We start from the raw sequence: 27,777 nt of genomic DNA on the forward strand, positions 1-27,777 counted from the left end.
AACAATTATTGATGGAAGCCTCAGCAAATGATGAATATAAAACACACACCCATCAAAGTAAAGAAAACAAATGTCCTTGGCTTAAGCCACATGTGTGTAAACAACAATGGTCTGGGAAGGACAAAAAATGAGTAGCACAGGTATAATGAAAATAAGAAAAAAAACAAGGCACATCTCTGTGTGGCTGGAAGGCCACCCACGACCATGCGGGTTATGCTCTGTGCGGAAGGGTGAGCTCGCTCATCGGCCATAAATGCTTTTCAGCCAACTCATCACTTGAGCTTCAGTGTAAGCTCCAACCCATCTCGATCATAAAGTCGGAAGATCCAACCTCAGCCTTGTGGTACTCTTTCTTAGTCTGCTGAGGCTGGGGTGTGTGGGCAGTGGGTGGTCATTGAGGGTGGGTTGAAGGTTCTGCTGTGGGTGGGTGAGGCTGCAGGCTCACTGCAGCCTTGTTGGTCGTTGAGGGCCGCAAGGCAGTCACTAAGGGCCCAAAGGCATCTGCAAAGCACCCTGGGGTCACCGCTGAAGGTCCCAAGGCAGCCTCTGAGGGAGGCATGAGGGCCTAGTGGGCAAGATGAGAGCAGGTGAGGACTCTGAGGTCATATGAGGATGGGTTGATGATCCTGGGGCTCTCACTGAAATCAGCTGATTCAAATCTGAGACCTTACCAGTCAGGTCTACACATCTTGTTTCGTGGTCGAGAACTTCACAGTATATACACAATCAGCATTTTATACCTTTATCCCATAAAGGTGCTCACATTTTAGTCTCTTGCAGATGTAAATAAATAGATCGCCTCAAAAAGATAGCGTAGCCACTACCAGCGCAAAATTTGTGCTGTAGTTGCTTATTATTTACATTTTTATCAATTGTGATTCTTAAATGTTCCTCCTGCTGTGATATTTGTAATGTGTTTCTGCACAGTCAAAATACCTCACATGATGGCATCCCTGCATTCTCCCCTGTTCTACTCCTGGTTTTGATCTGCACGAAAGTTCGACTGAAACTGTCGCTGTTTTGTGGTGCCAGCAGGGGACGTGAAAGCGGTATTCAGCTGTCTGTCAAGTGTACGACGTATGGAAAAGGCAGTTTTGACCTTTCCCTCCCTTTTCTGACATCCCTTTGAGGGGATCTATTTCTTTATGTTTGCAAGAGGCTAAAATGTGAACATTTAAAGTGATAAAAGGAAGAGAAGGGAATATGATAGGAGAGAAAAAAGTTGGTGCAAGCGGTGTGGGAGTACTGGGGATTTGAGAGAAATGTGAGCAGGTAAGGATAAGAGTACTGAAGGGAAATCCAGTAGGTTACTGCTGCTGTTGTTTTGTGTGCAGCCTATGACTGCTGGTTGCATAATTTTCTGGAAGCGCTGCTGTTCTGCAGATGCAGGGTCTCTGTTACCAGTAAGCTGGTCCTCATTTTGCCGACCTCGGAAGGATGACAAGCTGAGTCAACCCACCTGGTGTTATTTCAACGGTTAATAGGGGCTCGAACTGAAGACCCTAAGAATAGGTTGCTAATTTCCACTTACCAAACACGTCTGCAAGCTGAAAATGGTCGCTGCCTTGACCTGTAGAGTGTAGACAGTGGAGGATAGCTTGGCCTAGACTGGTTATATGCCCTTTATAGTTTATGACGTGGACAGATCTTGTGAATGAAAGTCTAAACTTAACTGTTCGAAGTCATTGACAAAATATTTCGATAACTTGTACGTACCCCTCGTGTTGCGTTCGTTAATGGTAATACATGGCCTTCATCGTCATCGCTTTATAACTTCTAAGTTATAGTCTAAACCATCAGAGCATAATAAGACTGTAAAATAAACCTGTCCAATGTTTTGTCAGTGAACCGTATATCTGATGGCACTTGGCATAAGATGGTGTTTCAGAATGTCCCAGAGTTTTTTGATTGTCTTTAATGGAGGATTGTGATTTGGTCAGGGCAGATTTGGGATGTTATTTGAACCGACTCTGAACAGCAACGTGGCAATGTGTGTTGTCATGGTGGTGCACGTTAGGGTTCTCACCATCGTACTGCATAGACGTCAGTACTGCAGCATTGTTTGCATAAAAGCTAAAAAGTATAAAATAATTAAACAAGGCATCTTTGTCAACCACATAATGCTTTGAAATGTTACATAATTGCAAGTATGTTGGGAAGGTTCATTTCAAGATTGTGTTTGCTGTCCCAATACTTTTGCTAATACGGGTAGCTGTAAAATCTGTGATGTGATATGATGCGTATCATTTCCAATGATTATGATTTCATGCCACTGGTGATTATGTGATACACTGAGGTTTGAAAGAGAAGATGGCTTGACCGAATACCAAAGCGTACAAGATGCAAAGTTTTCACAGAAGTTGCATTATTACTGCTTCCTATTTCAGTTACATTACATTGTATATTGCATTACACCCGGAGGTTTCATCAACCACACCTTGAATGATTATTCTGCTCAGGTAATGCAAGTTATCTACCGCTGCCTGATCTAAAGCATGCCACTGATAAATGTTCAAGCTGGCCGACAGGCATTATCGAGGCTTCCAGATAAGAAGCACTTTTTCATTCTCCTATGAGCTGACTTGAGCAGGGTGAAGGCCTTAATGCAGCTGTGCCATCAAACGGATTAAAACCGAAAGTAAAAATTACATTAGACTCTCCTACTGGTGGATTGATTATGGTAGGTTCCTTCTGAGATTGTGGATTGTGGAAGAAGTTTGTCTTTCAATAACCTTGAATTTGTGTTCTTCCACAAACTGATAATATAAGTCAGTCCAAAGGAACAATGACTTTACGTAGCATAATCAATGTGGGTTAAGGATATGTACCGTATTTAGAAAGAAAACCACCAAGTGACCACAACGTAGTAAATGCTACTCTTTTGTTGAAATGTAAAGTTCGGGATTGTGGTGCAAGCTTGTTGGATTTTAGGAAGGCAAACTTTGAGGGTATGAGAAGTGATTTGAGAGCTTTAGATTGGGTAGAATTAATAAGTGGGCAGTCTGCATCTGAGAAATGGGCAACCTTCAAAGAGCAAATGTGTACGGTACTGGGTCAGTATAGTCCAGTGGTGTGTAATAGTAGAGGCAGAAAGAGAATAGGGTGGTTGGGCAGGGATGTACGTAGTGTAATTAAGGATAAGCAGAAGGCATTTATTAAGTACAACATAATAGGATGAGAGTCTGACTTACAGAAGCATATGAGTAAAGAAAGGAATAAGAAAAGGACATAGTCATGAATATTTATCATAACACCAATACATTCTTTAAGTATATAAGAGTTAAATAAAGGGTTAACATAATTGCAGGCCCATTGAGGAATAGCTCAACATAATTGGTGGATGACGAGGGTAAGAGGGCAGGATTATTGAATACTGTCGGACTCAGCTATTCACGGGGGATACGTTCTTGGAAAATTCCGTGAATAGCGAATAGCGGGGCATTGATTCAATGGAAAAAGGAGAGATAAGTTCCCAGCGGTTCACGATTCATTAGGGAAAAACAAAAATCCTGTGAAAACCCACGAATACGCTCGTGAAAAAGAGTGAATATGCGTGAAAAAAAACTGCGAATAGGTTTGCCAAAAACTGCGAAGATACGAAAAAAGACGTGAATACACAAAGCACAGGACCGTGAATGTCGAAGCAGGTCACATTTTATAAACCGCTAATACATGGGGTCCGCAAGTAGTGAATATGCAAATAGCAGGGTCTGACAGTACTAGCAAAGGTACCCAGCATTGCAAGGCAACACCAAGCCCTCCTCCACACCTCACCCTCCCTCATCCCACTCCTTCATCCTCCAATCCCACCCCCTTTCCTCTGGACTCCCACCTCACCCCTTCCCCTCCTTCTTTCCACCATTTTCCCCTCCATCATCCCACCCCTACCCTGCCTCCTCCCTCCCACCAAACCCTTGCCCTCCCTTCTCCCACCTCCTCTTACTCCAACCTCCCTCCCTCCCACCGCTTCCCTTCCCTCCAGACTCCCAAACCTCCCCCGCGACAGGTAAGATATTAGATAGCAGAGTACCCACCCACAGAGGGTCAAGTTTGCACATTACTTGCTGAAAAAAGTACACTGTAGTCTGTTTTGCAAGAAGACGACATAACAGGTGTTTGTGTGGTGTGTGTTTGAAAGGTTTTTGATTGTCTAAACTCCAATGGGTACGTTCCAAGAGTAGTTGGTGTCTAAGTGGTCGAAAGGATATAATCTCTCAGGCATGTAAAAGGGGTCTAAAAAGGTCCAAGTCATCTAAAGCTCTAAATGGTCAAGGTTCAAAGCTGTCTAATGTGTCTGAAGGGTGTAAGGGGCTTTAAAGGTCTTCAAGGTCTTTGAGGTCGAAAGAGTCTTTGGGCTCCAAAGGGTCTTAAGAGTCTTAAAGGGTCGTGGAGGTCTTTAAAGGCTGAGGTGATGGATGAAAATACCCTAAGGACAACCCCCAGGTCGGAATTGGTCTGTGTGCCAAATTTGGTGGTTGTCGGCCCAGTGGTCTTTGCAAAAAATGTGAAGACAGACAGACTGACAAATTTTATTTAATCGATGTTTTACTTCTACATTTACACAAGAACAGTCAGGAGAACTTCCAATAGCTGAAAGTATCCATCTCGGGGGTGAGCAAGGTCCTTCAGAAGAGACCCAAGTAAGAGTTAAATAAGTGAGGAAACAGTGAAAAAAATTACAGGATGCCAAAATTCTGGGGGCGGATAATATACATCCAAGAGTACAGTATTGCAGAAGGTGGCAGAGCAGATAAGTGATCCTGTTGTGGAAATGATTCCTAGTGGTTAATAAATGCTTAATACAGCATAGTTATTCCAATATATGAGTGTTTTGAAAAAGCATAAAGTAATTAAATGTCATTTTTGATATGTCACAAATTAGTATATTTATAAACATCAGACCCACACCATTGTGTGTGTCTAAAATTCCTCATTCTTGTGAGCCTTTTATTACCCTTGCAAAAGGAGAGGGTAATGCATTTGGGTCCGTTTGTTTGTTATCCCGCTCCCTCCCGGCGTCCGGTTTGTTTGTCTGTTTGTTTGTCTATCTGTCTGTTAGCAACTTTACGGCAAAACTGCTTTCGCAAACACGATCAAATTTAATCCACAGGTGGGCAATGAACCTTGGACGACCCCATTAACTTTTGGGTCCAATTGGATCAAAGGTCAAGGTCACGAAAATATCAAAATCGTTTTTCGCTCAACTTCATCAAAAATGATCTGATTTACTTCAAACTAAGCTTATAGTGAACCTTATTCTATTTGTCACTTATAATCCTACCCATTCCTATAGTGAAAATGCATATTTGTGAAGATCGGTAGGGTCCGAAGTTTTGGGGGTCATGGTCATTGGTCAAAATTACAAATTTTTCATTAAAACTAAAACATGGTTACGAAAATACAACTTTATGGGAAAACGGCTGGCTCAAACACTGTCAAATTGTATCCACAGGTGGGTAATGAACCTCGGACGACCCCATTAACTTTTGGGTCCAATTAGGTCAAAGATCAAGGTCACGAAAAGATCAAAATTGTTTTTCGCTCATAACTTCATCAAAAATGATCAGATTTACTTCAAACGAAGCTTATAGTGAACGTTATTCTATTTGTGACTTACAATCCTAACAATCCTATAGTGAAAAATGCATATTTGTGAAAATCGGGGTTAAAGATGTATCAAATTTAAATTCGATCCCCAAAATAACTTTATGCCTTAAATTGGTGGGATTTGTTGTGCCTGGCACCACTTGGTTGTTTGTTTGTTTGTTTGTTTGTTTGTCCACACAGAATGTGCTGACGTTGGCTACAATCGCCACCGAGTGGTAGCCAGTAGTACACGTTCCCTTTTTTCAACTGAGTATATCTATAACTTATGTGCAATTAGAACGTGAGTACGTCTATAAAATATGTACAATTACAATGTGAGCGTCTATAAAGTATGTACAATTATAACATGAGTATGTATAAAGTATATACAATGACAACGTGAGTACGTCCATAAAATATGTATAATTAGAATGTGAGTATGTCTATAACGTATGTACAATTAGAACGTGAGTACGTCTATAAAATATGAACAATTATAATGTGAGTACGTCTATAAAGTATGTACAATTAGAACGTGAGTATGTCTATAAAGGATGTACAATTACAATGTGAGTACGTCTATAAAGTATGTACAATTATAATGTGAGTACGTCTGTAGTGTATGTACAATTAGAACGTGAGTACGTCTATAAAATCTGAACAATTATAATGTGAGTACGTCTATAAAGTATGTACAATTAGAACGTGAGTATGTATAAAATATGTACAATTAGAACGTGAGTACCTCTATAAAGGATGGACAATTAGAACGTGAGTGCATCTGTAAAATATATACAATTCTGATGTGATAACATCTATAAAGTATGTACAATTATAATGTGAGCACGTCTATAAAATACGTACTATAAAACCACACGAAATGAGTCTGGGCGATGGTATGCAATCTTTGTTTGCTCATTCTACTTTGATGTTTTGTTCCTCTGTTTTCTGGTGAATGTACTCGTTTGCACAGCAGTAGGCCAAAAGCTCCAAGTTTAGGCAGGAAAGGTCGTCACAGAAGGCTTGAATACGAAGAAATTGAGACTTGACTTTGTAAAGGAGTAAGCCCCACTCGCCTGTTGGGACTTGGGCCAATGGCAAAGGTGAGGGGAGGGGCAAGAATCGTTATCTGTAACGCAAGTATGGCATGCTATAAAGGCATGGGCTACCAGGAAGTGAAGAGTACTCCGAGCATTCTCAGGCTGCGTGAGGAGCTAAGTCCCAGCTTGTCCTGTCGGCGTCGTATTCCTTCCACCGGTCTGTGTCCCTCCCCCTCATAGTAGCCTTTGGGGCTTGTAAAACGTTGCTGGGCATCCTCCTACCAAAAACGTTATCGAGTTTGGACCCAGCGACTCTGCTTGTCCTGTTGTGACCCATGTCCTCTATCGTGTGTGGTCAAAGCCTCAAATATGTAGGTAATTCAGTTTCCTGACCGTCACTTGGACTGTACTGTGGGGTGGGCGCATATTCGGTTGTGGGTAGTTTTGGGGCTTTATTGTAATCAGTGTTTTGTACATATGTGCTTTTCTTTTAAACACATACACTTGTTGAACCTGACTTGGTCTCCGGCACATCTTGCTTGCTTGCGATGATTTCATCTGTTGGCTCTGTCCTGATAAAGGCAGATTGATTGATTGATTTCGATAAGATCAAATACCATGATTGTATTGCTCATCGAAGATAAGATCTGTCACGTGACTGCCTATTGGCATGGCACTCGCTTGTACCAAGGACTTCAATCTGCACGGTAACACGGCCCTGGGACGAGGGATCGTCATGGTTGTTTTGACACGACTCGCTGTGTTCTGTCAAAACAACAACCAAAAAAACACAACCATGAAGGATTCCAACTTGGGCACCCGGGGTCAGACCAACGGGCTGATACAATGTGTTAGCTGATATATTTAACAGCTCATTGGAGTTAGGACAGGTATTCGAGGATTCAAGAGTAACAAATATAACACCATGACTTAAGGGTCCAGAGAAGAATTGGGTATAACCATAGATCTATTACCTTGACTTCAATTGTGGGGAAGGTGTTGGGGATGTTCATTGAGGAACGGATAGGAAACCATTTGAATAATTTCAAACGAGTTAAATTGAAATGAAGACTAATTACTGCACCATAGTCCCAAGAAGGAAGCCAGATATAACGATACACAGAGCATCGGCTTGCTGATGTTGAGCTGCATTGGCTTCACACTCTGCAGAGACATGACAGAAGTAAATAGACACCATGATTTTAAAATAATTTATTTATTTAACATTTGAAGAACCTTTGATCCATTTTAATACATGCACCAGTATTTGGTAGACTTGCCATTTTACAGATTTCAACGCTTTTACTCTTTCAGAAATAGCACTAACGAGTTCTGAAATTTTCTCTTGTGGGATTTCTGCCCAGGCTTCACACAAAAGGTTTACAATTCTACCCGTGATGTTGGTTTCCTGGACTTTTTCCACACAGCTCGATCTAATATGGTCCAGAGGTGTTCAATGAGATTCATGTCAGGAGACTGACTTGGCCATGGAAGTCACTTGATCCCATTTCTGTCCTGCCATTGTTTGGTCTTTTTTGTATTGTGGCATGGAACTCCATCTTCCATGAACAGTGTTTCTTTTTGACCATCTTACCAGTGGAGAAGATGGGGAGAAGTCCATCCTCAAGGATAGAAATGTATATCATGGAGTTGATGTTGCTAACACACTCCACAAGGCTCTCACAGACCAGCACTCCAGATTGCTCCCCACACCATCACTGAAAAACCATCATGTTTGACAGTTGGCTTCAATCTGTTCAAAGAGAACTCTTGACTGGGAAGTCTCCAGACCCATACACATCCACTGTCAGAAAATTGAGCAAATTGGGACTCATCTGAAAAAATGACAGTTTGCCAAAACTCCAAGGGTCTGTTGGCCATCTCCTTGGCCCACTTCTTTCTCCTTTGAATGTTGGCTGATCAAAGAAGAGGTTTTCTCTGAGCTGCTATCCCAGAGTAGCCCAGTTGATGAAGGTACCGCATGGCAGTTCTTGAGCTAACTTGGACCTCCTCTAGAAAATCTGCTGCCTTGCAATGGGGAGTTTTCTCAATGGACCGCTTGACAGCTCGAAGACACCTTTCTGAGGGCCCAGATCGACCAAAACGGGAAGCTGTGGATTCCTTGCCTTCGCTGGTGAATTGCACAATCACCCGATTGATGGTATAAAGCGAAATGCTAAGATTCTGAGCTATCTGACACTGGCTAACTCCACCTTACGATTGGCCAACAATTTGGCCTCTTTGAAAATCGCAAAGGTAGTGTGCTCCCTGGGTTTGAGGCATAGTTAATTGTCGTACACGACCCAGGAACTCGTTTCTGCAAATAAATAGTTGAATACTATGACAAATGACCGAGTAAAACTTTCTTTATACCGATGAAATGAATAAATTTAAGGTGTCTATTTACTTCTGTCATTCTCTCTGTACTTGCTGACTTGCTTGGCTGGCATTATGAGCACGCATCGCAAGGCAGTCAGCTCGGAATTACTAAGAAGGGTGGTCTTGTTTAACTAATTAATTGAAGTGATATGACAGGGTTGATGGGGGAAGTGCAATTGATTTCGTTTCATGTCTTGATTTCATTGTTTTTACATTGTATTTGCAAGGGGCTAAGTTATAAATCAGAAGAGGCAGTGTAAACACTACAGGAATTTAGTAACACCTCACCTGGGACTATTGTACACCGCTCCTTCCCAATTCCATATCCAGGTGATGCATGACGTCATCGCCGGGTGTGGAAGGAAGAGAGTACTCAGTTTTTACTCCGTTTGTTTGTTTTCTTGTTTGTTTTTCCAGGTGATATCTCAGCCATCCTTTGAGCAAGGAAGCTGAAATTTGAGGCCAAAAGTGAAGATGTGCTTTGGCAAAAACACTTTTTTATTTTTTGATTAATCAATTCATTGATTCACCACTTAATTATTATCGATTTATTAATTCCTTATTACAGCACGTGCGCTATATACAATTGCACCAAGTTTGAAATGTCCCCGGTGTCTACCACGTCTCCGGTGTCCCCCCCCCCCACGTCCCTCAAGACAGCCAATGACGGCCGTCCGGTAGATGGCAGTGCGTAACCTCAATGGAAATGGTGACAATTGACGGAAATACCCGAGTATTTCAATGGAAATTTGTGAAACTAATGTGTTATATATGTGAAACCATTGAATTTATTGCTTGATGGAAAAAAAACAAGAAACGCTCCCCTCTCATGTACGAACGAAAGAAAGACGTCATTTCCGCCCACCATCGCATTTCGCGCCGAACGTTGAAAGCAAAGTTCTTTTTATTTTACATCATTCTTTCGCGGCCTCCTGCCACGCTGTATCGAACGATTTCATTCCTTCTGTTATACATAAAGGTGCTTATCACAAAAATAACAAGATTTTTACATTTCAAATATTAAGTACGCTTTTTAATTGTTTTTCAACTGAAAAAGCATAAATTGCGTATTTTAACATTAGTGTACTCATTTGATTCACTACACGTGCTGTATTGAAGGATTTCACTTCTTTATTTTCTTTCTCATCCTGGCAATATCTCAAGCACCTTTTGAGCTTGGAAGTTGATATTTGGACATAACAGTGAACAAGTGATTTGGCAATACATTTGATTTGAACAAGTGAAATATTAATTAATTTTAATTCGATTAATTAATTGAGGCAAATGCCGATTAATTAAATTAATTAATTAATTGATTCATTATTCTTTTTTTTTATGACTAACTAAATTTTCAAAAAGTTACAGATTCAGATGAAACAGTGGTGGTTTAGGGATATTATTAGTCAATTGATTAAGAAATTAATTATTTTACGATAATTATTTCTTTTAATAATTAATAAATCAATTATTGTGCACCGCTCCCTCACAATTACGTCTCCATTTGCTGCACGACAGCATCGCCTGGTGCCAAAGGTGCCCTGGCAATGACACACGCTGGAGGATTTGTTATTTATTTGGATTGGGGGTGGTGTACTTTGAATGTACCACCATTTGTTGTGTTCAGCTTTGGTTGCCACATTTGAGAAAGGACATAACTGCCATGAAAAGGGTCAAGTGCAGAAAGACTAGATTGATTCTGGGGCTCGCTGGACTTAGCAATGAAGAAGGGCTGAAGGAGACTTGTACAGCAGAAAGGAGGTGTCTATGAGAGCATCTGATGGAGATGCTTAAGATAAAGAAGGATATATATGTTACAGAGGGAATAACTGTGGAAAAGATTTTCTTTTTTCACCAAAATGGACAATGACAGGACCAGGTGCCATATTTTAGAGTGAAGAAGAGGAGAGTTGGGATGACATTGTCTTTCACTCAACGAGTAGTTAATCCATGGAATGGTCTCCCTGGAACAGTGGTGGCAGCTGAAATGGTGAAAAGGTTTAAACTGGAATTGGATAGGTATGTGGAAGCATTGAGGATAGAGGGTTACATGAATATTGGTGGAAGTGCATGGCCGAAGGACCTACTTCTGTGTCGAACTTCCTTGTATCAGGAGTCAATTTTAAACAAATATATATATATACATAGCCTGGTGTTGGAGCAGTGGTTAGGGCAGCGGCTTGGGATCCAAAAGGTCCTGAGTTCAATTCCCGTTGGGCCACTGAATTAATACACCAGGGGGTTGACTCAGCCTGTCATCCTTCCGAGGTCGGCGAAATGAGTACCAGTATACTGGGCCGGTGTATACCCCGGTTAAAATAGGTGTACCATATCCCTGTGTCGTAAGAGGTGACCAGGGTTGCATCAGGAAGGGCATCCGACGTAAAACATGTGCCAAATCACTATGCGGATCATACGGATGATCTGCTGTGGCGAGCCCGAACGGGACCAGCCGAAAGAAGAAGAAGATATATACATATACATATACGTATATGTATATATATATATATATATATATATATATATATATATATATATATATATATACTTTTTCTAATGCAGTGAACAAACTTTGGTACATCACGGGTGATGAAGATTGTGGTGAAGTTTCATCGAAATTTTGTGTGTAGTTTCTAAGAAGAAAGCAAATACCTCTTTTGGGGGGCAACCCCACCTGTAGACCCCCTTAAACTCTGATATTTTTTTTTTAATGGTGTGAACAAGCTATGGTAGGTACATCATGGGCGATGAAGGTTGTGATCAAGTTTCATCGGAATTGTTTGTGTAGTTTCTGAGAAGAAAGCAAATACCTATTTTGGGGGGAAACTCCCCATAGACCCCCCTTGGACCTCGATATTTTTTTTTTTTGTAATGGCTTCAACAGACTTTGGTACCTCACAGGTGCTAAAGGTTGTAGTCAAGTTTCATAGGAATTGTGTGTCGTTTCTGAGAAGAAAACAAATACCTTTTTAAGGGGGCAACCCTGCCCCCCTCCCATAAACCCGCTCCATAGACCCCCTCAGACCCCATTGTTTTTTTTTTTAATGTCGTGAACAAACTTTGGTACATCATGGGTGATGAAGGTTGTGGTCAAGTTTCATTAAAACTACATGTGTAGTTTCTGAGAAGAAAGCAAATACCTATTTTGGGCAACAACCCCCGTAGACCTACTTTTTAAATTTATTATTATTTTTTTTTTTTAATGCCATGAACAAAATTTGGTGCGTACACGGCGATGGACAGATGGATGATGCACCATCCCATAAGATCCCTGGAACTATGTTGCTCTGTGGTTGGGTTGGTAGGTTTTCCTAGGAAGGATTTTCTGGAATCTAAGGAGAGATTTCTGGTTTTTTTGCAATCACAGGCTCACGGAAGAGCTTACTGTACATCATGTGCAGAGAACAAGGATAAGGACATTGGAGAACACACAGAGGACAAGGATGAAGACGTGAGATGATCATCATGGTAAGATGGAATTTGAACCTTGGATCCTCATGTGTACTATACTTTGAATCGTGTGTACAAATCATAAATGGGAACAAACAGCTAGGCTATCCCGGTCTTGAAAAATGTCGAGCTTTGCGAGGACGTCTCTGGAAATAATTGCTTGACAAAACAAGAGATTAATACGGCTCATCCACACTCAAGTCAAGGGATGACAGCCAGCAAAAAATCCTGTGATGCCATGATCTGTCCTCCAGGGAGAGACAATGCAGTGTTGGAGTCCATCCAAGACATCTCTTCTGAGCTTGAGAAAGCGAAACCAATACAAATCATTACATTTAATACCATGACCAGGAAATGCCATTACATCGCCCACTGCACCTCCAAAACGCTCCTGGCACGATGGTTAGGTACTTTCGTTTAATTAGAAACCTACATGAAATAATTTGGGTTTTTGCTGCTTTAATACAGGACTCATTGAAATTGCTTGTCCAGGTAGGTCAAGCGTAGTGGAGGATAATGGAGGAGGTAATGTTGTGTGCCTATTTGCCTATTGTATGGAAGGACAATAAAGCAAATTGAATTGTCTGTCTTTGACCCATTTGGAGTTTCCTGGAAACGCTGCAGATTTCCCCTCGGCTGTTACTTAACCTTGATGTTCAATAGAGGGGATTTCTGCCCCCCCCACCCCCCCCCGAGGGGCTGATTCAATTTAAAGTAAGCCCCATCCTCTGCATTCACTAGGTGAGGAATGGAAGAGCTTCACATGGAGTGTTTAGTTTCAATTTCTCCTGATTTTCTCGAATAGTAATAGAAATGGAATGTGTGGGGGTTGGGAAGGGGGTGACATGGTGGTTGTAAATGAGGGTTAAAGAAACCACATTGGGCTACAACGGCCAAAATCGATGCGTTACAGCTAGTTTATTTATTTATTTATTTATGCCCCCCCCCCCCTTTCATTGACCAGGTTAACCACCAGTACTTTCTTACAGGGAACATTGTTTGGGAACCTAACCTGGTGCCAGCAGGACACAGTTTGCTCATCCATCAGAAACGTTTTGGGAGAATTCCGTTAATTTGCGGTTTGATGCATCGCTGCCTTTTCATACTCCGTATTCAAGAAAACCGTGAGAAAATGTCTTTTGAGTTTTACAGTAGGCCGAGTTCAGAACTTTTACTTTCATCTTAACTCTACATTTCAAAAGAGATTAATTCAAAGAAAAAATATCACTTTTGTTTTGTGACTTTTCATGGGAGTGGTGGCAAAGGAACCTCATCATGCCTCAAGGAAAGTCAACTCAGGCAGTTGGCACATCATCATGATGTCGGCCTTTTCATTCTGACAACGAATGCATATCGGACTGGGACCGCTCGGTGTGTCATTATGGGGTTGTGGCTGTGCCACTGATGCAGTGCCCTTGCACATTAGGGCATCAAATTTAGAATTCAGCCAGATGTTGGCACACAACCGTCCACTCTTTTCAAAAGGCACCGTGGGATCTTCAAGAAGGCGATCAGACGTTAACACATCTTACCTGTAACTCCACTCATTAATGCAATGCCGTGTCGACAGAACAGCAGGGTCGGGAATTTATACTTGGGTTTGGAATCAAACCCAGACGAGACAGCTCACTGGTGAATATTCGATCAATGAGCTATTCTGTCAACCACGGCCTTTACATTGAGTACAACGGATACTTTTATTCATCACTAGCAAATACAACCTGTCGCTTCGCTGACGGAAATATTATAGTGGGGGGGGGAGAGGGAGAGAGGAGGATAGGGGTGAGGAGGAAGCGCAAGGGGAGTGGTGGGAGGCACCGAGAGGAGGGGGGTGGGCGGCAGCGCGAGGGGGTGGGAGGAATCATGAGAGGGGGTGGGAGGCAGCGCGAGGTGGGTGGGAGGCAGCGCGAGGTGGGTGGGAGGCAGCGCGAGGTGGGTGGGAGGCAGCGCGAGGTGGGTGGGAGGCAGCGCAAGGGGGTGGGAGGCAGCATGAGGGGGGTGGGAGGCAGCATGAGGGGGGTGGGAGGAATCATGAGAGGGGGTGGGAGGCAGCGCGAGGTGGGTGGGAGGCAGCGTGAGGTGGGTGGGAGACAGCGCAAGGGGGTGGGAGGCAGCATGAGGGGGGGGGTGGGAGACAGCGCGAAGATGGGTGGGAGGTGGTGGCAGGAAACGCAAGGGGGCTGGGAGGCAGCGTTGGGGAGGAGGTGGAAGGCAGCGTGAGGGGGGTGGGAGGCAGCGCAAGAGGGGGTGGGAGACAGCGTGAGAGGAGGTGGGAGGCAGCGCGAGAGGGGGTGTCCACCAGATCCGATTCTCAAATCCGACATCATATTTCGATTATATACTTTAATTAGTTTGTGAGAGTAGATTGCGTTTCAAAATTGAGGCATGTTTGAATCGGCCGAACAAAATGGCGAATTAGGACCCCCATCAAGTGTGAGCGAGTGTCCGAGGGTGCCCACGGATGCGCTTGATAAAGGATATAATTAAATAAGGCCGTTACTTATCTTCAAAAGCGACTTTTCAATTCACCAAAACACCCAGTATTCTGTCTTGCACTTTCTTGGAGTTTTCTTAGTCCACATGCAAAATTTCAGGCTGCTCGGTTTCATGGTTTTGGAGTTGTGGAGGAGACACACTGACACTGACATTTATTAGTATAGATAGATTTGACGTCTTTCTTTTCGTACAGATGCCGAGGCACGTGAAACAGATAAACAACGTGACTGAAATCTCCACACAGATACAATATGGTTCTTGGGGACAACAGTCATAACTCAAGCAGATAAGATGGCTTACAAGAGTTTAGAAATTTTTTTTTTACAGATGAACAGGCAAGTCACATAATGACATGGGTGCTGGTGCTGGGCCTTCACCTTGAAAGACAAAAGCAGGACTTTTCTTGTTTGCAGAGTGCTAGTAATTCCACAGAGCATCGAAAAAGAGACATATCCAAGTCATGTGCCATGTCTGTAAAGGTTGTCAATGGCAATCATTTGTGGATTGCTGACAAGTTCCTGATTATTTTGCAATTGATTGGCAGGTACGTGGCGGGAACCCGTCTGTTGATGGAGAGAGAAACCGAATGGACCAAATTGAGTAATTACCCCAAACCCGCAAAGCGAAAATCAGGGTAAAGCAATATTAGTTCATGTCCGTCCAGCTGTCTTATCAGTTTATGATCGTCAGATTGTTTGAGGAACAACTTGTTTAAATTTATATTTTGAACATGAATGGGTTGACAAGTTTACCGTTTTACCGTAATTTGGCTTTGAATTCGTCTCGACTGCCCATGCGCAGAGAGGAATGATATAATATTTTTACTCTGTCTGCCTGGCAGTTCAACTAAATTGTTCAACAACTACTGGTACATATTGAATAAATCAGCGAGCCAACCATGGAGCAGTCCTTGGGTGCGATTTTTGGAAAGTTTGGAAGGCAAGGTTAAGGACCTGATCATGGTAACTGTGTGTGGTATGAACACAAACAGGTCACCATATCTCCTGATTGAGGTTAAAGGCTTCCGATGTACATCATCGTTGCTTCACTCAAGCAATAACAATTCCAGCATTCTTGGCTAATAGACAATCCGAATTTTCAGTCCATGGTGAGAAAACTTCAGGAGAAGAATCCATCCATCCATCCATTGGGACCATACCCTGTGTAGAGCGTTGGTGCTGCTGAAGCAGTCTCCTTGGCTACTGGGCACAATCCTGGACGGGTCGCCACTCCGAGACAGGATACTAGCAAGCTGGCACTCATTGTACCAACATCAGGAGGATGACAGGCAGAGTCAACCTCACCTAGTATTAATTCAACAGCTGATTGGGATCCCAAGCCACCACCCTAACCATTAAGCCAACACCAGGCATCGGAGAAGAATGCCTCTGTGTATCTGATGGTTATGGATGGTATGAAAATGTATAATCACTAATTTCAGCACACAAATTGTGATCTGTGTGGGTGTAAAAGGAAGTAAGAAAATATATTTTTTAAATGACCTTAAATGATGGTTGAGACACCTTGAATAAAAGAAACAAATTGGCATTTCAGGCCGTACCCTTCGTCGGAGCAAAAGAGAGAACAACAGGGGTGAGAAGTTAAAACAAGAAGGGCAGTTTCTAATATGCTCCTGTTTTAACCTCAACCTCCATTGTTCTCTCTTTTGCTCCAACGAAGGGTAGAATCCGAAACGACAGGTTTTTTTTTTTACCTTTATTTAAAGTGGATCAACCACCATTTAAGATGATCCTTTTTTATCTCTGGATGGTGTGAGTTTGCTAATAAAAGCAAGGATGTTTATATGTTTGTACTTAAGAGAATAATCCATCTGATATAAGGGTGATCTGTCACCTTCGTGCATATCGGTGTGATGTTGCTTGATCCTTCATCCATATCATGGTGATCTTCCATTCACAATACAGAGAACACATTTAAATAAGGATTTGTAGTTGTGCAGAGATAGAACAGTAGCTTACCGTGCACAGTCTGCAGGCTTGAGTATCAATTCCATCAGTTGTATTTGCAAAAGAGATAAAAAATCAACTCCGTGTGGACTTCCTCCACCTTCCGGAATGGAAAACTCACAATCTTCTTCAAAACGATTTCCTCTTCATAGGTCTCTGTTCAGAAGGGACTGCAAGTCAAGTATATGAGCTTTTTGTCCATGAGATGGAATGATAAGTGGAAATGAGAGAGAGCACATGTTCATTGAAGCAAGCACAGGATTTGTCCATATACTGTATGTATGAAGCGGAGAATATGAATTGGTCAGTCCGTTCGACAGAGAAGATCGTCAGACTCGTCTGCAGACGAGGTGACACTTAGAGGATTGCCAGAGAAATCAACACTTTTTAGAGTATGGTTCAAGTGTATGGTTCAAGTGTATGGTTGACCACCTTACCTCGTGAAGATCCTTTTGGTCTATACCCTCTGCGATGGTCCTAAATGACTCCGTGGAGAACGAGCCTTCAATCGGAGACATTTATGCTTCACCCTAGTTAAGATACAAACCACAATTCTTCCATGAGTGGTACACAGAGATTTAGAGCAGTGTGTTAATTAAAGTTGCAGCTGCATGAGAAGCTGTTAGTGGCTGTGCAGCTTTTGTAACTTGGAGCAAAAACCATTCCCTTAGCCTTATATCTGTGGGTGGAATGGCCTGTTTACGACTGAAGCTTTGTTGACTTGCATTCCTGCATGTCAATACACCCACGGTAACGCAAACCATGTCTCCTCGCTTGAGTGGAGAAGTCACACTCCCTCCTGTTCCTCTGCTTCTTCCTCTCTCACCATAACACTCTCAACACACATCCACTCAAAACCATAACTGCTCATCAAAACATCCAACGTCGTCACCATTTCCATTCCATTCCATCTGCTCATGAAAAAAACTAATTTAACTAGCTGTCCCACAGAAAGTTAAATTGATGGTGTAGCAATAAAAAACATCAAGTGAGGGCCATATATTGAGCTATGAATCCAGGTCATTGTACGCTTGGGAAGGAAATGTGTGCAGTGGGAGCATGCAACTAACAGATACCCCAAAAAGCCCCCTAAGATACCCTCTAAGCCCACCCTATTGTTGCAGGTTTGATGACTTTCCAAAACCCTGACGTTTAGCTACATGAATCATTCAGAATAATTAATACTTTCTTATGGAGTGAAGTATTCTTTCTGTGAATTAAACTGATGAGGGGGAATCTATGAACCAGTGGCAAAGGACCTTGAGGTATCATCTGCGTGTATACGAGAAGCATTACAAACTTCTCTGAATGAGATACTCCCAATAAGTGTGTGTGTGTGTGTGTGTGTGTGTGTGTGTGTGTGTGTGTGTGTGTGTGTGTGTGTGTGTGTGTGTGTGTGTGTGTGTGTGTGTGTGTGTGTGTGTGTGTGTGTGTGTGTGTGTGTGTGTGTGTGTGTGTGTGTGTGTGTGTCCATCGCCAATTTTCTCAGAGATGGCCGAACACATCTTCGTTAAACTTTCAGAGGTTCATCAGTGAGTGCCGGGGAGTGTTTTTGGCGAACACCAAGTTATTTTTTTTTTTTTAAGTTGGATTTTTTTTTTTTTTAATCATGCTATATCATTTGTAAGAGTTTGTAGCTATGATGCCCGAGCGCATTCCTTCGTGGGTGTAGGGAAGTGTTTCAGGCCCCCACAAAAATGGAAAAGAAACAATTTGATTTGTATCCCTGCGAGTATATGAATAAAGAAATACATCAGTATTTATTTTCTTACTAATTACATTCACATATTTTGAAAAATAAATAGCTTGTGTGACTTGGACGACTGGGAGTTTGTTGAACTTTTTGAACGTTCCTCATATGATGGGATTTTTACATCGTCCATTCTCTCCACTCTATTCCTGCTCACATTTTCCTTTCTTTCATCACTCCTCCCATTTTTACAATCTTCTACCTTGTTCTACCGGGCGTAGTGGCGTGCGCCTGTAATCCGGCTACTCGGAGGCTTGGGTTGGAGGATCGCTTGAGGACGGGAGCTCTGCGCTGGGCCGCGCTATGAGAGGGTGTATGGCAGCCCGGAGTCATGGCGAAACCCAACCCTTATCCCTGTGTCGTAAGAGGCGACCAGGGTTGCGTCAGGAAGGGCATCCGGCGTAAAACCTGTGCCAAATCAGTATGCGGATCATAACAGATGATCCGCTGTGGCGACCCCCTAACGGGAGCAGCCGAAAGACGAACAACAACTACCTTGTTCTCTCCTATTGTCCTTCCTTTTATTCATTTTCTCATTTTTAACTTCCTCACCACTACCCTTCGAAGATAGATGGTCTCGAAAGACACACTCATTGAGGAGCCATGCACTTGTTACAAATCGAAGTGAAAAGGTGGTGGGTGGTTAATTGCGAAAATTATATTTGCAAAATCGAATAGAGAGGGAGGATATTGGAGGAAGGTAAAGGAGATTGGGAGGAAGAGGATGCGGAGGAAATAGGGAATCGTTGGAGACGGTATGGGGATCAAATATTGTGTAAATGCTGTCTTTGAAATATTGTCTGAACCCTGAATGTCTAAACTCTGTCTTTGCCTCCAAATCTTGTGCACCCAACCGATCCCGTACCCATTTCCTGGATTCCATGTCCTTCTCACCCGAGAAGGTCAAGAAAGTTCTGTCCATGAGTCTTGAGGCTGCTTTGGCGACAGGCTCAAATGCCCAAGTTTTTGCCCAAGTTCTCAAATCTTCTGCAGTTCTTGCTTGCCTTCTATCTGCCATATTAAGTCTGTCCTCATCCTTTGGCCACCTCACCTCTGCATGGAAGTCATGGCAAATATCACTCCCACCCACAAGAAGGGTGCATAAACTGATGCAACAAACTATAGGCCAGTTAACTTGCTTCCAATTACAACCAAAACCAATGGAATCCATAATTTCTTACAATGTCAAGGCTTTCCTGTTTTCAAACAGCTTATCAATTTGGATACCTCTCTTCGATAAATCAAACCCTCTCTCAACAATGGTTGTATGCCCTCAATTTCAAACAAGAGGTTATGACCATCTCCCTGGACATAATATTGACATGTCTTTGGCATTCAACACAGTCTGGCATGCTGCTTTGCTCGACAAGCTCTCTGTCTGTGGCATAGAAGGCTGCTTTCATTCCAAGATTTCTTACTTCCTCCACTCAAGCAGTCAATAAGTTGCCATCAATGGAACCCTCTACTACCCTCTCAGAGTTCTCTTAAGCAGTGTTTTGGGCCCAGTCTTGTTTTTCAACAACAGAAAGGACCTCTCCAATGGGCTGGAAGACCCTCTCTTCCTTTTGCAGAGGAGTCCACATTGTGTCGTATCGTACCCTCATCGTCCTGCTGGGCAGACAGCAGCTATCTCTCTCTCTCTCTCTCTCTCTCTCTCTCTCTCTCTCTCTCTCTCTCTCTCTCTCTCTCTCTCTCTCTCTCTCTCTCTCTCTCTCTCTCTCTCTCTCTCTCTCTCTCTCTCTCTCTCTCTCTCTCTCTCTCTCTCTCTCTCTCTCTCTCTCTCTCTCTCCTGATCTGGAAATGATTAGACACTGGTCTGATAATTGGAACATTTCATCCAATCCTGGAAAATCTTTCTCACCCTATCGCTTTGGTTGGATCATCAAACAAACCCATGTATCAATTTCCTTAATCATCCACTGGAAGATACCGCAGTGTGGTAATCTTCATCCTGATGAAGCAGCACTATATGGAAGGAAAGAAGATTTTCAGTCTCTAACTTATAAGCCTCAACATCATCCATGACCTGTCCTGGGCCTATCGCATAGCAAAACTGGCCTCCAAACCTATCCGCAGGCTGGGCATACTCCGTTGATCCAAATCTTTCCTTGGAAGATCGGAACTACTCAGTCTCCAATATAAGGCCTTTGTCTGCAGCTCAGTGGAGTAATGCTCTCCACTATGAACTGGTGCCCCAGAATCATGTCTGTTTCTCCTGGATTCTGTGGAATCTAAAGATCTCAACATTATTGAAATTTCCCATGATGAGGTTGAGGCACTAGTTCTGTTGCTTTCACATCACCAGCAAGTGGATTTTCCCCATTTTCTACTAGCTATTCTCGAATGTTGCTCTCTCGTCATTGCCCATTCCACCCCAGTAATCCCAGGATTCATGTATTATTCAGTATCGGTAGCCTCATTGTTAGCCTGGTGAAAAGTCCCAAATCCAGGCTGATTGCACACCTCAACTCTTATTCCCCATTTCTCTCATCGCTGGAACCACCTTCCAGAGGCTGTTCTGTCTCACTTTTCCTCCTGGGCATCAAGCAAGCAGTGCATCGTTATCTCTTGTCATCCCCAATTCTCACCCATGATCTTTATTACTCCCATTAACCTCGTCTAATCCAACTTCCTATTTTCAGTGTTTCCTCTCCTCCTTCCTCTCCTCCTGTCTGTTCATTCCCTTTATGTTTGTTCCACTGTCAGTTCTACCTTACTCTTCGATGTAGCTCGCTCTTGTAAAGAAAACAAAACCGGTATAGGTAGCCTGAGGGTTAGCACTTAGATGGGCATGCTTGGGTTTGTTCTATAGGGTTAGTGTTGGGGTTAACGCTGAGTTTAGTACTGACAGCCTCCCATTTTGAACCCTTTCACCCCTTTCCACCGCATGCTCCATATTTGCTCTCTGCGAGCTTACCTCCCCTTTACTCCTGTTTCCTCCAAAGCTTCTTTTTTTCAATGTCACACTCCTCCCATACCCCCTGCCCTCTTTTCTCTCAACTGTCAGCGTTCCATTTTTTCTGCAAGTTTAGTTTTCTCAATTTTGTACCCCTTCAACCCTCATGCTGCGAACATAACAAGTGGATGGCTGATTGTGCTGTCAAGTGGATTCAAATGTGAAAAATCATGATTCAGACAGAGCAGTAGATTCTGCACAGGTGTGCACAAATCACACCACTTTTGTACATATATATATATATATATATATATATATATATATATATATATATATATATATATATATATATATATATATATATATATATATATATATATATGTACTGAGGAGTCTAGAGGTACCCTTCAATTCCTAACAGTTCAAAAGAGATCGTCAATGAAGTGTTATTGGTGAGCATGCTTTGATCCACAAGAAAGCCAGACTGTCGTTATGGAAACAGGTGAACCCACTGACATGTGACCAGAACTAAGAATTCAGCGATAACAGCCGGATGCCTTGACCACAGAGACCAATCTGACACCTCAATAAATCACTTGTAGGCAGCTCACCACAGGTCACTGCCTCCGTGCGTGGGTGCTTGGCCTAAGGCATCTATTGCTGAAGAGGAAAATAAAAAAAAGTTTCATCCCACCAAGCTTGTGGACATCAGATTGCCAATGCCTCACAGACGAGCTGGCAGGGAAAATGCACTTTGTAGACCACCTGTGATGTTGTTTTTATTTTTTTTTTGGTTGTTTTCATGTGGTACCATTTGCTGTTGCTGGACCTTGGGCCATTACGTTGGACAGTAATGGAAACCAGCAAGCAAGGATGAGAAATCCATGAAGAGCAATAAAAATGCTGAACTCAAGATGAAACTCTTTTCAATCCTCGCACCAGTTTCTGCCGCACTTCCTTTTGGAGATTACTGAGATTTACTTCCTGTTTGTTCCTCACGATGGAATTCAGAAGCCAAAGCACAGCACTGGAAAATGAAATTGTGCAGCTACCCCACATTTTCATCCATTTACATGGAATATTGGCAAAGGAAGTGTGGACCGGTCAAAGGGTGAGGGACAAAATTGAAATATAGAATAAGAATGGAAAGGTGGTAGAACATGAGAGAAGGTAGAGAGTGGGGGTTGAGTAGGAAAAAGAGTTAAGGGAACGAAGGAGACAAAATCGCAATGTATCGAACTTCCAAGGAGGATCATCATTCCACCATTTTGCATACGTATGATATAGATGACCTCTGAGTGCAAAAATGGTGTACTGTAGGACAAATTGCAGCCTTAGCATTTACAGAAATTCCAATAAACCAGAGTTTTGAGGGTTTTTTTATTCTTTAAAATCACATTAAACAAGACAATAAGTTTTCTGCATGGAAGAAGCTTCAGCCAAAGGAATTAAATATTTCCCAATTGAACAACTATATTAATAATAATAATAATAATAATACCATTGCTTTTGTGCCATAAAGGCACATAGGGATGCCAAGGAAGTTTCATTGGCAAGGAGTGCAGTCCTGGACAGGTCACCACTCCGACAGAAGTTACCTTGAACAGTTATTACCCAGTACACTGGTACTCATTTTACTGACCTCAGAAGGATGACAGGCTGAGTCAACCCCATGCGATGTTTATTCAACAGTCAACAGGGGCTCAAACTCCGGACTATAAGGTCCCAAGCCAGCCACCTTAACCACTAAGGTGTTTTTAAGGTGTTTTTCTTTTTCTTCTTCACTTTTGCTCAATATTATAAGAGGAAGAGTATAAGTAACCTTATCCAATGTATTTTTATTCAAAGAAAAAGAAGAAACCCTTCGATAGAAGATTTTGTGATACAACGAACACCTGCGCTGCAAAGACCAATCCAGCAGTTTATAGTCAGGATGAGAATCAAATCCGGAAAAGGCAGATTAAAGGTAAACAACTGTGCTGTCTCTGGACCATTCTGTCAGACAACAGATATGTGTGAATGTCATATATATATATATATATATATATATATATATATATATATATATATATATATATATATATATATATATATATATATATATATATATATATGTTGTTTTTACTTGCGACATGTTGCAGGTCTGCAAGAACTCTGCGCTGCTGCGGCTGCTGCTGCTGCTGCTGCTCTTGTTGAGTATCGATTTTTGAAATGTGCACCCATTGGTCGGACAGCTGCCGGACCACACCCACAGACGTCGCTTGACTCCACCTACCTTGGCACCCAAACCAAATTGTATGGCCACCATCTTGGTTTTCTGGTGGGTCTAACACATGGGGCCTATAGGCCTCTGCTGATTATACACTGCCTGGGTTTGTTGCATCAGATTTCCATTGGCTTAGTTTGGGTCGTGAATTAATCACGATGAGTGATCCTGAAAACTCTAATCATATTTCGAATAAAAATTATTAGTAAGGTTTAATCAAGCCCGTGCATGCCTCCCTATAAAAATAGCGTTACGTAATTTTTGAACAGCCCCATATTGGGGTTAAACATCCGTGACCGTATAACGAATCGGCTCGTTCTGATATAACCGTGGCAGAGGCTGACATGGATGAGAGGTGTCGAGTTAATATTTTAATAGCACATTAAACGTGGGTTTCCCAATCACGCTGTTCATCTTTTAAGTTTGCTTTAAATACGCATTTCCAATCTGCCCATGACGGTATTTTTTTAAAGCCAACTTGCTCACACTTAACGGCGAGGTCCCGTATCTCCGAATGACCACCGACAGGTTTTTATGAACAATAGCTTTATTAAAACAGAGAGAGCGGGAGGGCAGAAGGTCTGCTTCCCACACACTGACAAAACCAAGGTCTGCTTCCCACACACTGACAGACAGCTAGGAGGAATCCTCTCCCTCTGTGGGTGGGAGGGAGATGTGCCATATCCCCTTCAACCCTTGCCGGTCTTTCACAGTTCAACATCAGTGGAACAGATGAGTCGAAACACCTTACCTCCATTATCAAAACTAGAAGGCACCCCGGCCCTCTGGGCAGGAGTATCTGTGTCAGCCCACCAAATATGGATGGCTCTTCATGTCCTGAGAGTTGAAGAAATGTAAAATTGTTAAAAATAGCACCTCAATCAATATAGTAATCACGAGGATGAGTCACGAGGTGAAGAAAGCGTGGCATAAAGACGCCTCACCATAGTCACCAATATTATAATCACCAATGTGAGAGGTGAGCAAAGCATGGGACAAAGATGCCTCACCGCAATTTCCAATATTGTAATCACCGATGTGAGAGATGACGGAACATGAGGTGATGAAAGCGTGTGATTTGCCACACCATCTCGATGGACCGTTGTTTGTTGATGCGGAGACTTGATAACAATCAACATGAATAACGATGCTGGGAAAAACGGGCACACCCAATTGGTCAGTGTCGTGACCAATCGACGAGTGAATAATGCTGACATAACTCCAGCCACACAACGTCTTTATTTTAGTAGATTGGACAATGTCATCCTTTCATGACAGCAATAAGGCCAACTATCCAAGCATACATTGTTAATACATGGTCAAAATGTTCTTAGAATCTACCCAAACACAAATGGTAGTTCAGGCCTTTTCTGGATGCTGTGCTCTACCACACAGATGTAAAATATATATATATATATATATATATATATATATATATATATATATATATATATATATATATTATAAATATAAATGTGCCAAACGTTTTATAGTTATACTGGGTGGTTTGCCGTTGCGTTCCTCGCAGTCAGGACAAGAATTTGGAATTTGGCGTTGGTGCCGGTGATAGCTCGTCTACTCTTTGTGAAGGACAATGTAGGAACCTTAGCATCCACCAACGAATGGCAGATGGCACACCAAGTTTGACATCAATGCAAAGGATGCCACACACATTGATGCCTCAACCAGGATGATCGTTTATGGCTGTGCCAAGATTCAAACCCAGGCTGAACAGCTCAGGAGTGAATGTGCATTGTGCTCAGCTCCAGGATGTGTATATATATATACATATATATGTGTGTGAATGTATCTTAGATATATATATATATATACATATGCATACACACACTCAATGAATGTTGCACACCACATCCTGTTAACATTTACCATGGTTCTTTTGATTATCAGGAAAGGCTCCATGGCTCAGAGGCAGCCAGCGATGTGCACGGGAGCTCGTTCAACAGAGAGCCGTCGGCGTGTCGGGCATGAGGCCAGAGCGGTGCGTTTGATCTCAATGTGAGCTCCCTCACGTGGGTTCATGACTGGGTTAGCTTGCTGTCATGCACCCTGCTGCCATACAGGAGCTATGACACAGAGGACCCTTTCCTCTCTTTTTTTCATGCCACCAGCACTGCGGTTCCCAAACCATCAAGTCTATTCCTTGGCAAAGCGAGACGGAGCTGGTATTCGAATATGAGGGAAGCAACGATGAGTTGGAAGGGGCTAAGTGTTGAAAGGGATACGTAATGTTGTACAAGTTTCCCAGGAGTGCTTTTGTACATCACTATACAACCCCATCAATAGGTGATGCCAGCTTGTATCCTGAGCAGCAGATTGAGACCTCAACACCGTAACATCACGAAACTGATGATAGTTCAGCTCAACACGCTTTTGTTTACATGGTGTGGAACTCATGCCATCTGCCTCCTGAACTGACTTGGCCTAGAATAAAAAAAAACAACACCTTGGCATCAACGACAACGCGATAAAAGCTTAAACGGCCACAAACATTTACAAAAATGCATTGTGCAAAAGCTTAGATACATTTTACGACAATAACTACATGTATAATTACATCAAATTAGCTGAATGTGTAGATTGGTTGTTGAAATAGTATGATTAATAATGAGCATTATTAGTTCGGTAATATGTTGATATTCATCCATCTTCTCATTGCAGATTTTGAGAGTTGCCAAAGTGATTTTAGGAAGACTTATGATGGGTGGTTTGCCATTGCTTTGCCAGCATGCATTGATTGGACCATGATTCACGAGTTGGAGTCAAAAGGTTTTCCTTTTGATGAAGAATCAGTCAAAAACCCAACATCTTCTCATGGCATCAACAAACTTATGGTACACACTGCTGAGACGTGTGTGTGACACCGGCTATAAACTTCACAGAAAAAGACTAACATCGAAAACATTTTGTTTCTTAAACAAGAAAAAGAGCAGTCAGAGATTGCAGACCCTTGCCAAGACTTGTTTGGTGTGGTGTTTGCATAGTTTTGTGTGGTGTTTGTGTACTGGTGTGTTACGTAATTAATGACACTAATTAGAACTGCCACTTTATAACTGCTGGCAGTGATGACCAGGTACCAAGATGTCCTGCTATGATGCAACCCTGCTTTGATTGGACACCTGACCCTGACCTATGACGTTTATTATTATTATTATTATTATTATTATTATTATTGTTATTATTACTACGAGTGCGGGCCTGTAGGGGTGGGCCCGTAGGTGCGTGCCAGTATGTGCAGCTTTGTGCCTGCAGTATCAGGTCCCCAGCATCAATTGTGACGTCATATCAAACGAAGAAGAAGAATTGTGATGCCTCCTCTCTCTCGCCCCCCTCTCTCCCCCCTCCTCTCTCCCCTCCTCTGTCCCCCTCCTCTCTCCCTCCCCTCTCTTGCCCCCTCCCTCTCACCCCCTCTCTCACCCTTCTCTCTCCCCCTCCTCTCCCCCTCCTCTCTCCCTTCTCTCGCCCCTCTCTCCCTCCCCTCTCTTGCCCTCCTCTTCCCTCCTCTCTCCCCCTCCTCTCTCCCCCTCCTCTCTCCCCCTCCTCTGTCCCCCTCCTCTCTCCCTCCCCTCTCTCCCCTCCTCTCTCCCCTCTCTTGCCCTTCTCTCTCCCCCTCCTCTCTCCCTTCTCTTGCCCCCCTCTCACTCCTCTATCCCCTCCTCTCCCCTCCTCTCTCCCCTCCTCTCTCCCTTCTCTCACCCCCTCTCTCCCTCCTCTCTCTTGCCCCCCTCTTCCCCCCTTCTCACCCCTCCTCTCTCCCCCCTCGTCTCTCTCACCATCCTCTCTCCCCCTCCTCTCTCCCCTCCTCTCTCCCCCTCCTCTCTCCCTCCCCTCTCTTGCCCCCCTCTCTCCCCCTCCTCCCTCCCCCTCCTCTCTCCCCCCTCCTCTCTCATCCCTCTCTCTGTAAATGTATTCACAAATGTCAACCAAGCACA

General features: G+C 42.9%; 1 protein-coding gene and 1 long non-coding RNA gene across 2 annotated transcripts; one reads left to right on the forward strand and one right to left on the reverse strand.

Annotated features, from left to right (window-relative positions):
• Nucleotides 1–17,541, reverse strand: LOC147026413 (uncharacterized). Its single transcript, XR_015058325.1, has 3 exons — nucleotides 17,353–17,541; nucleotides 16,928–17,071; nucleotides 1–565 (listed from the first exon to the last, which is right to left on the reverse strand). It is a non-coding gene; the product is annotated as an uncharacterized LOC147026413 (long non-coding RNA).
• On the forward strand, nucleotides 2,666–27,327 carry LOC147026414 (uncharacterized). The gene is made up of 6 exons (XM_085881825.1): nucleotides 2,666–6,997; nucleotides 12,370–12,470; nucleotides 23,410–23,527; nucleotides 23,703–23,881; nucleotides 25,736–25,843; nucleotides 26,507–27,327. The coding sequence occupies exons 2-5, from the start codon at nucleotides 12,459–12,461 to the stop codon at nucleotides 25,814–25,816; spliced, it is 390 nt and encodes a 129-aa protein (XP_085737951.1). The 5' UTR covers nucleotides 2,666–6,997; nucleotides 12,370–12,458; the 3' UTR covers nucleotides 25,817–25,843; nucleotides 26,507–27,327.
• The last annotated feature ends 450 nt before the right edge of the window (nucleotides 27,328–27,777 follow it).

The sequence above is a fragment of the Eptatretus burgeri genome, chromosome 5 (genome assembly GCF_056783735.1).
Source record: "Eptatretus burgeri isolate ZD-2024b chromosome 5, Ebu_testis_v1, whole genome shotgun sequence".
NCBI lineage: Eukaryota > Metazoa > Chordata > Myxini > Myxiniformes > Myxinidae > Eptatretus > Eptatretus burgeri.

Bases quoted from the DNA above. Each gene is read 5' to 3' on its own strand.
- LOC147026414 (XM_085881825.1), top strand. The intron at 23,528-23,702 runs GTAAACAACTGT...GACATGTTGCAG, and splicing joins CCGGAAAAGGCAGATTAAAG to GTCTGCAAGAACTCTGCGCT. The intron at 23,882-25,735 runs GTGGGTCTAACA...TTTGATTATCAG, and splicing joins GCCACCATCTTGGTTTTCTG to GAAAGGCTCCATGGCTCAGA.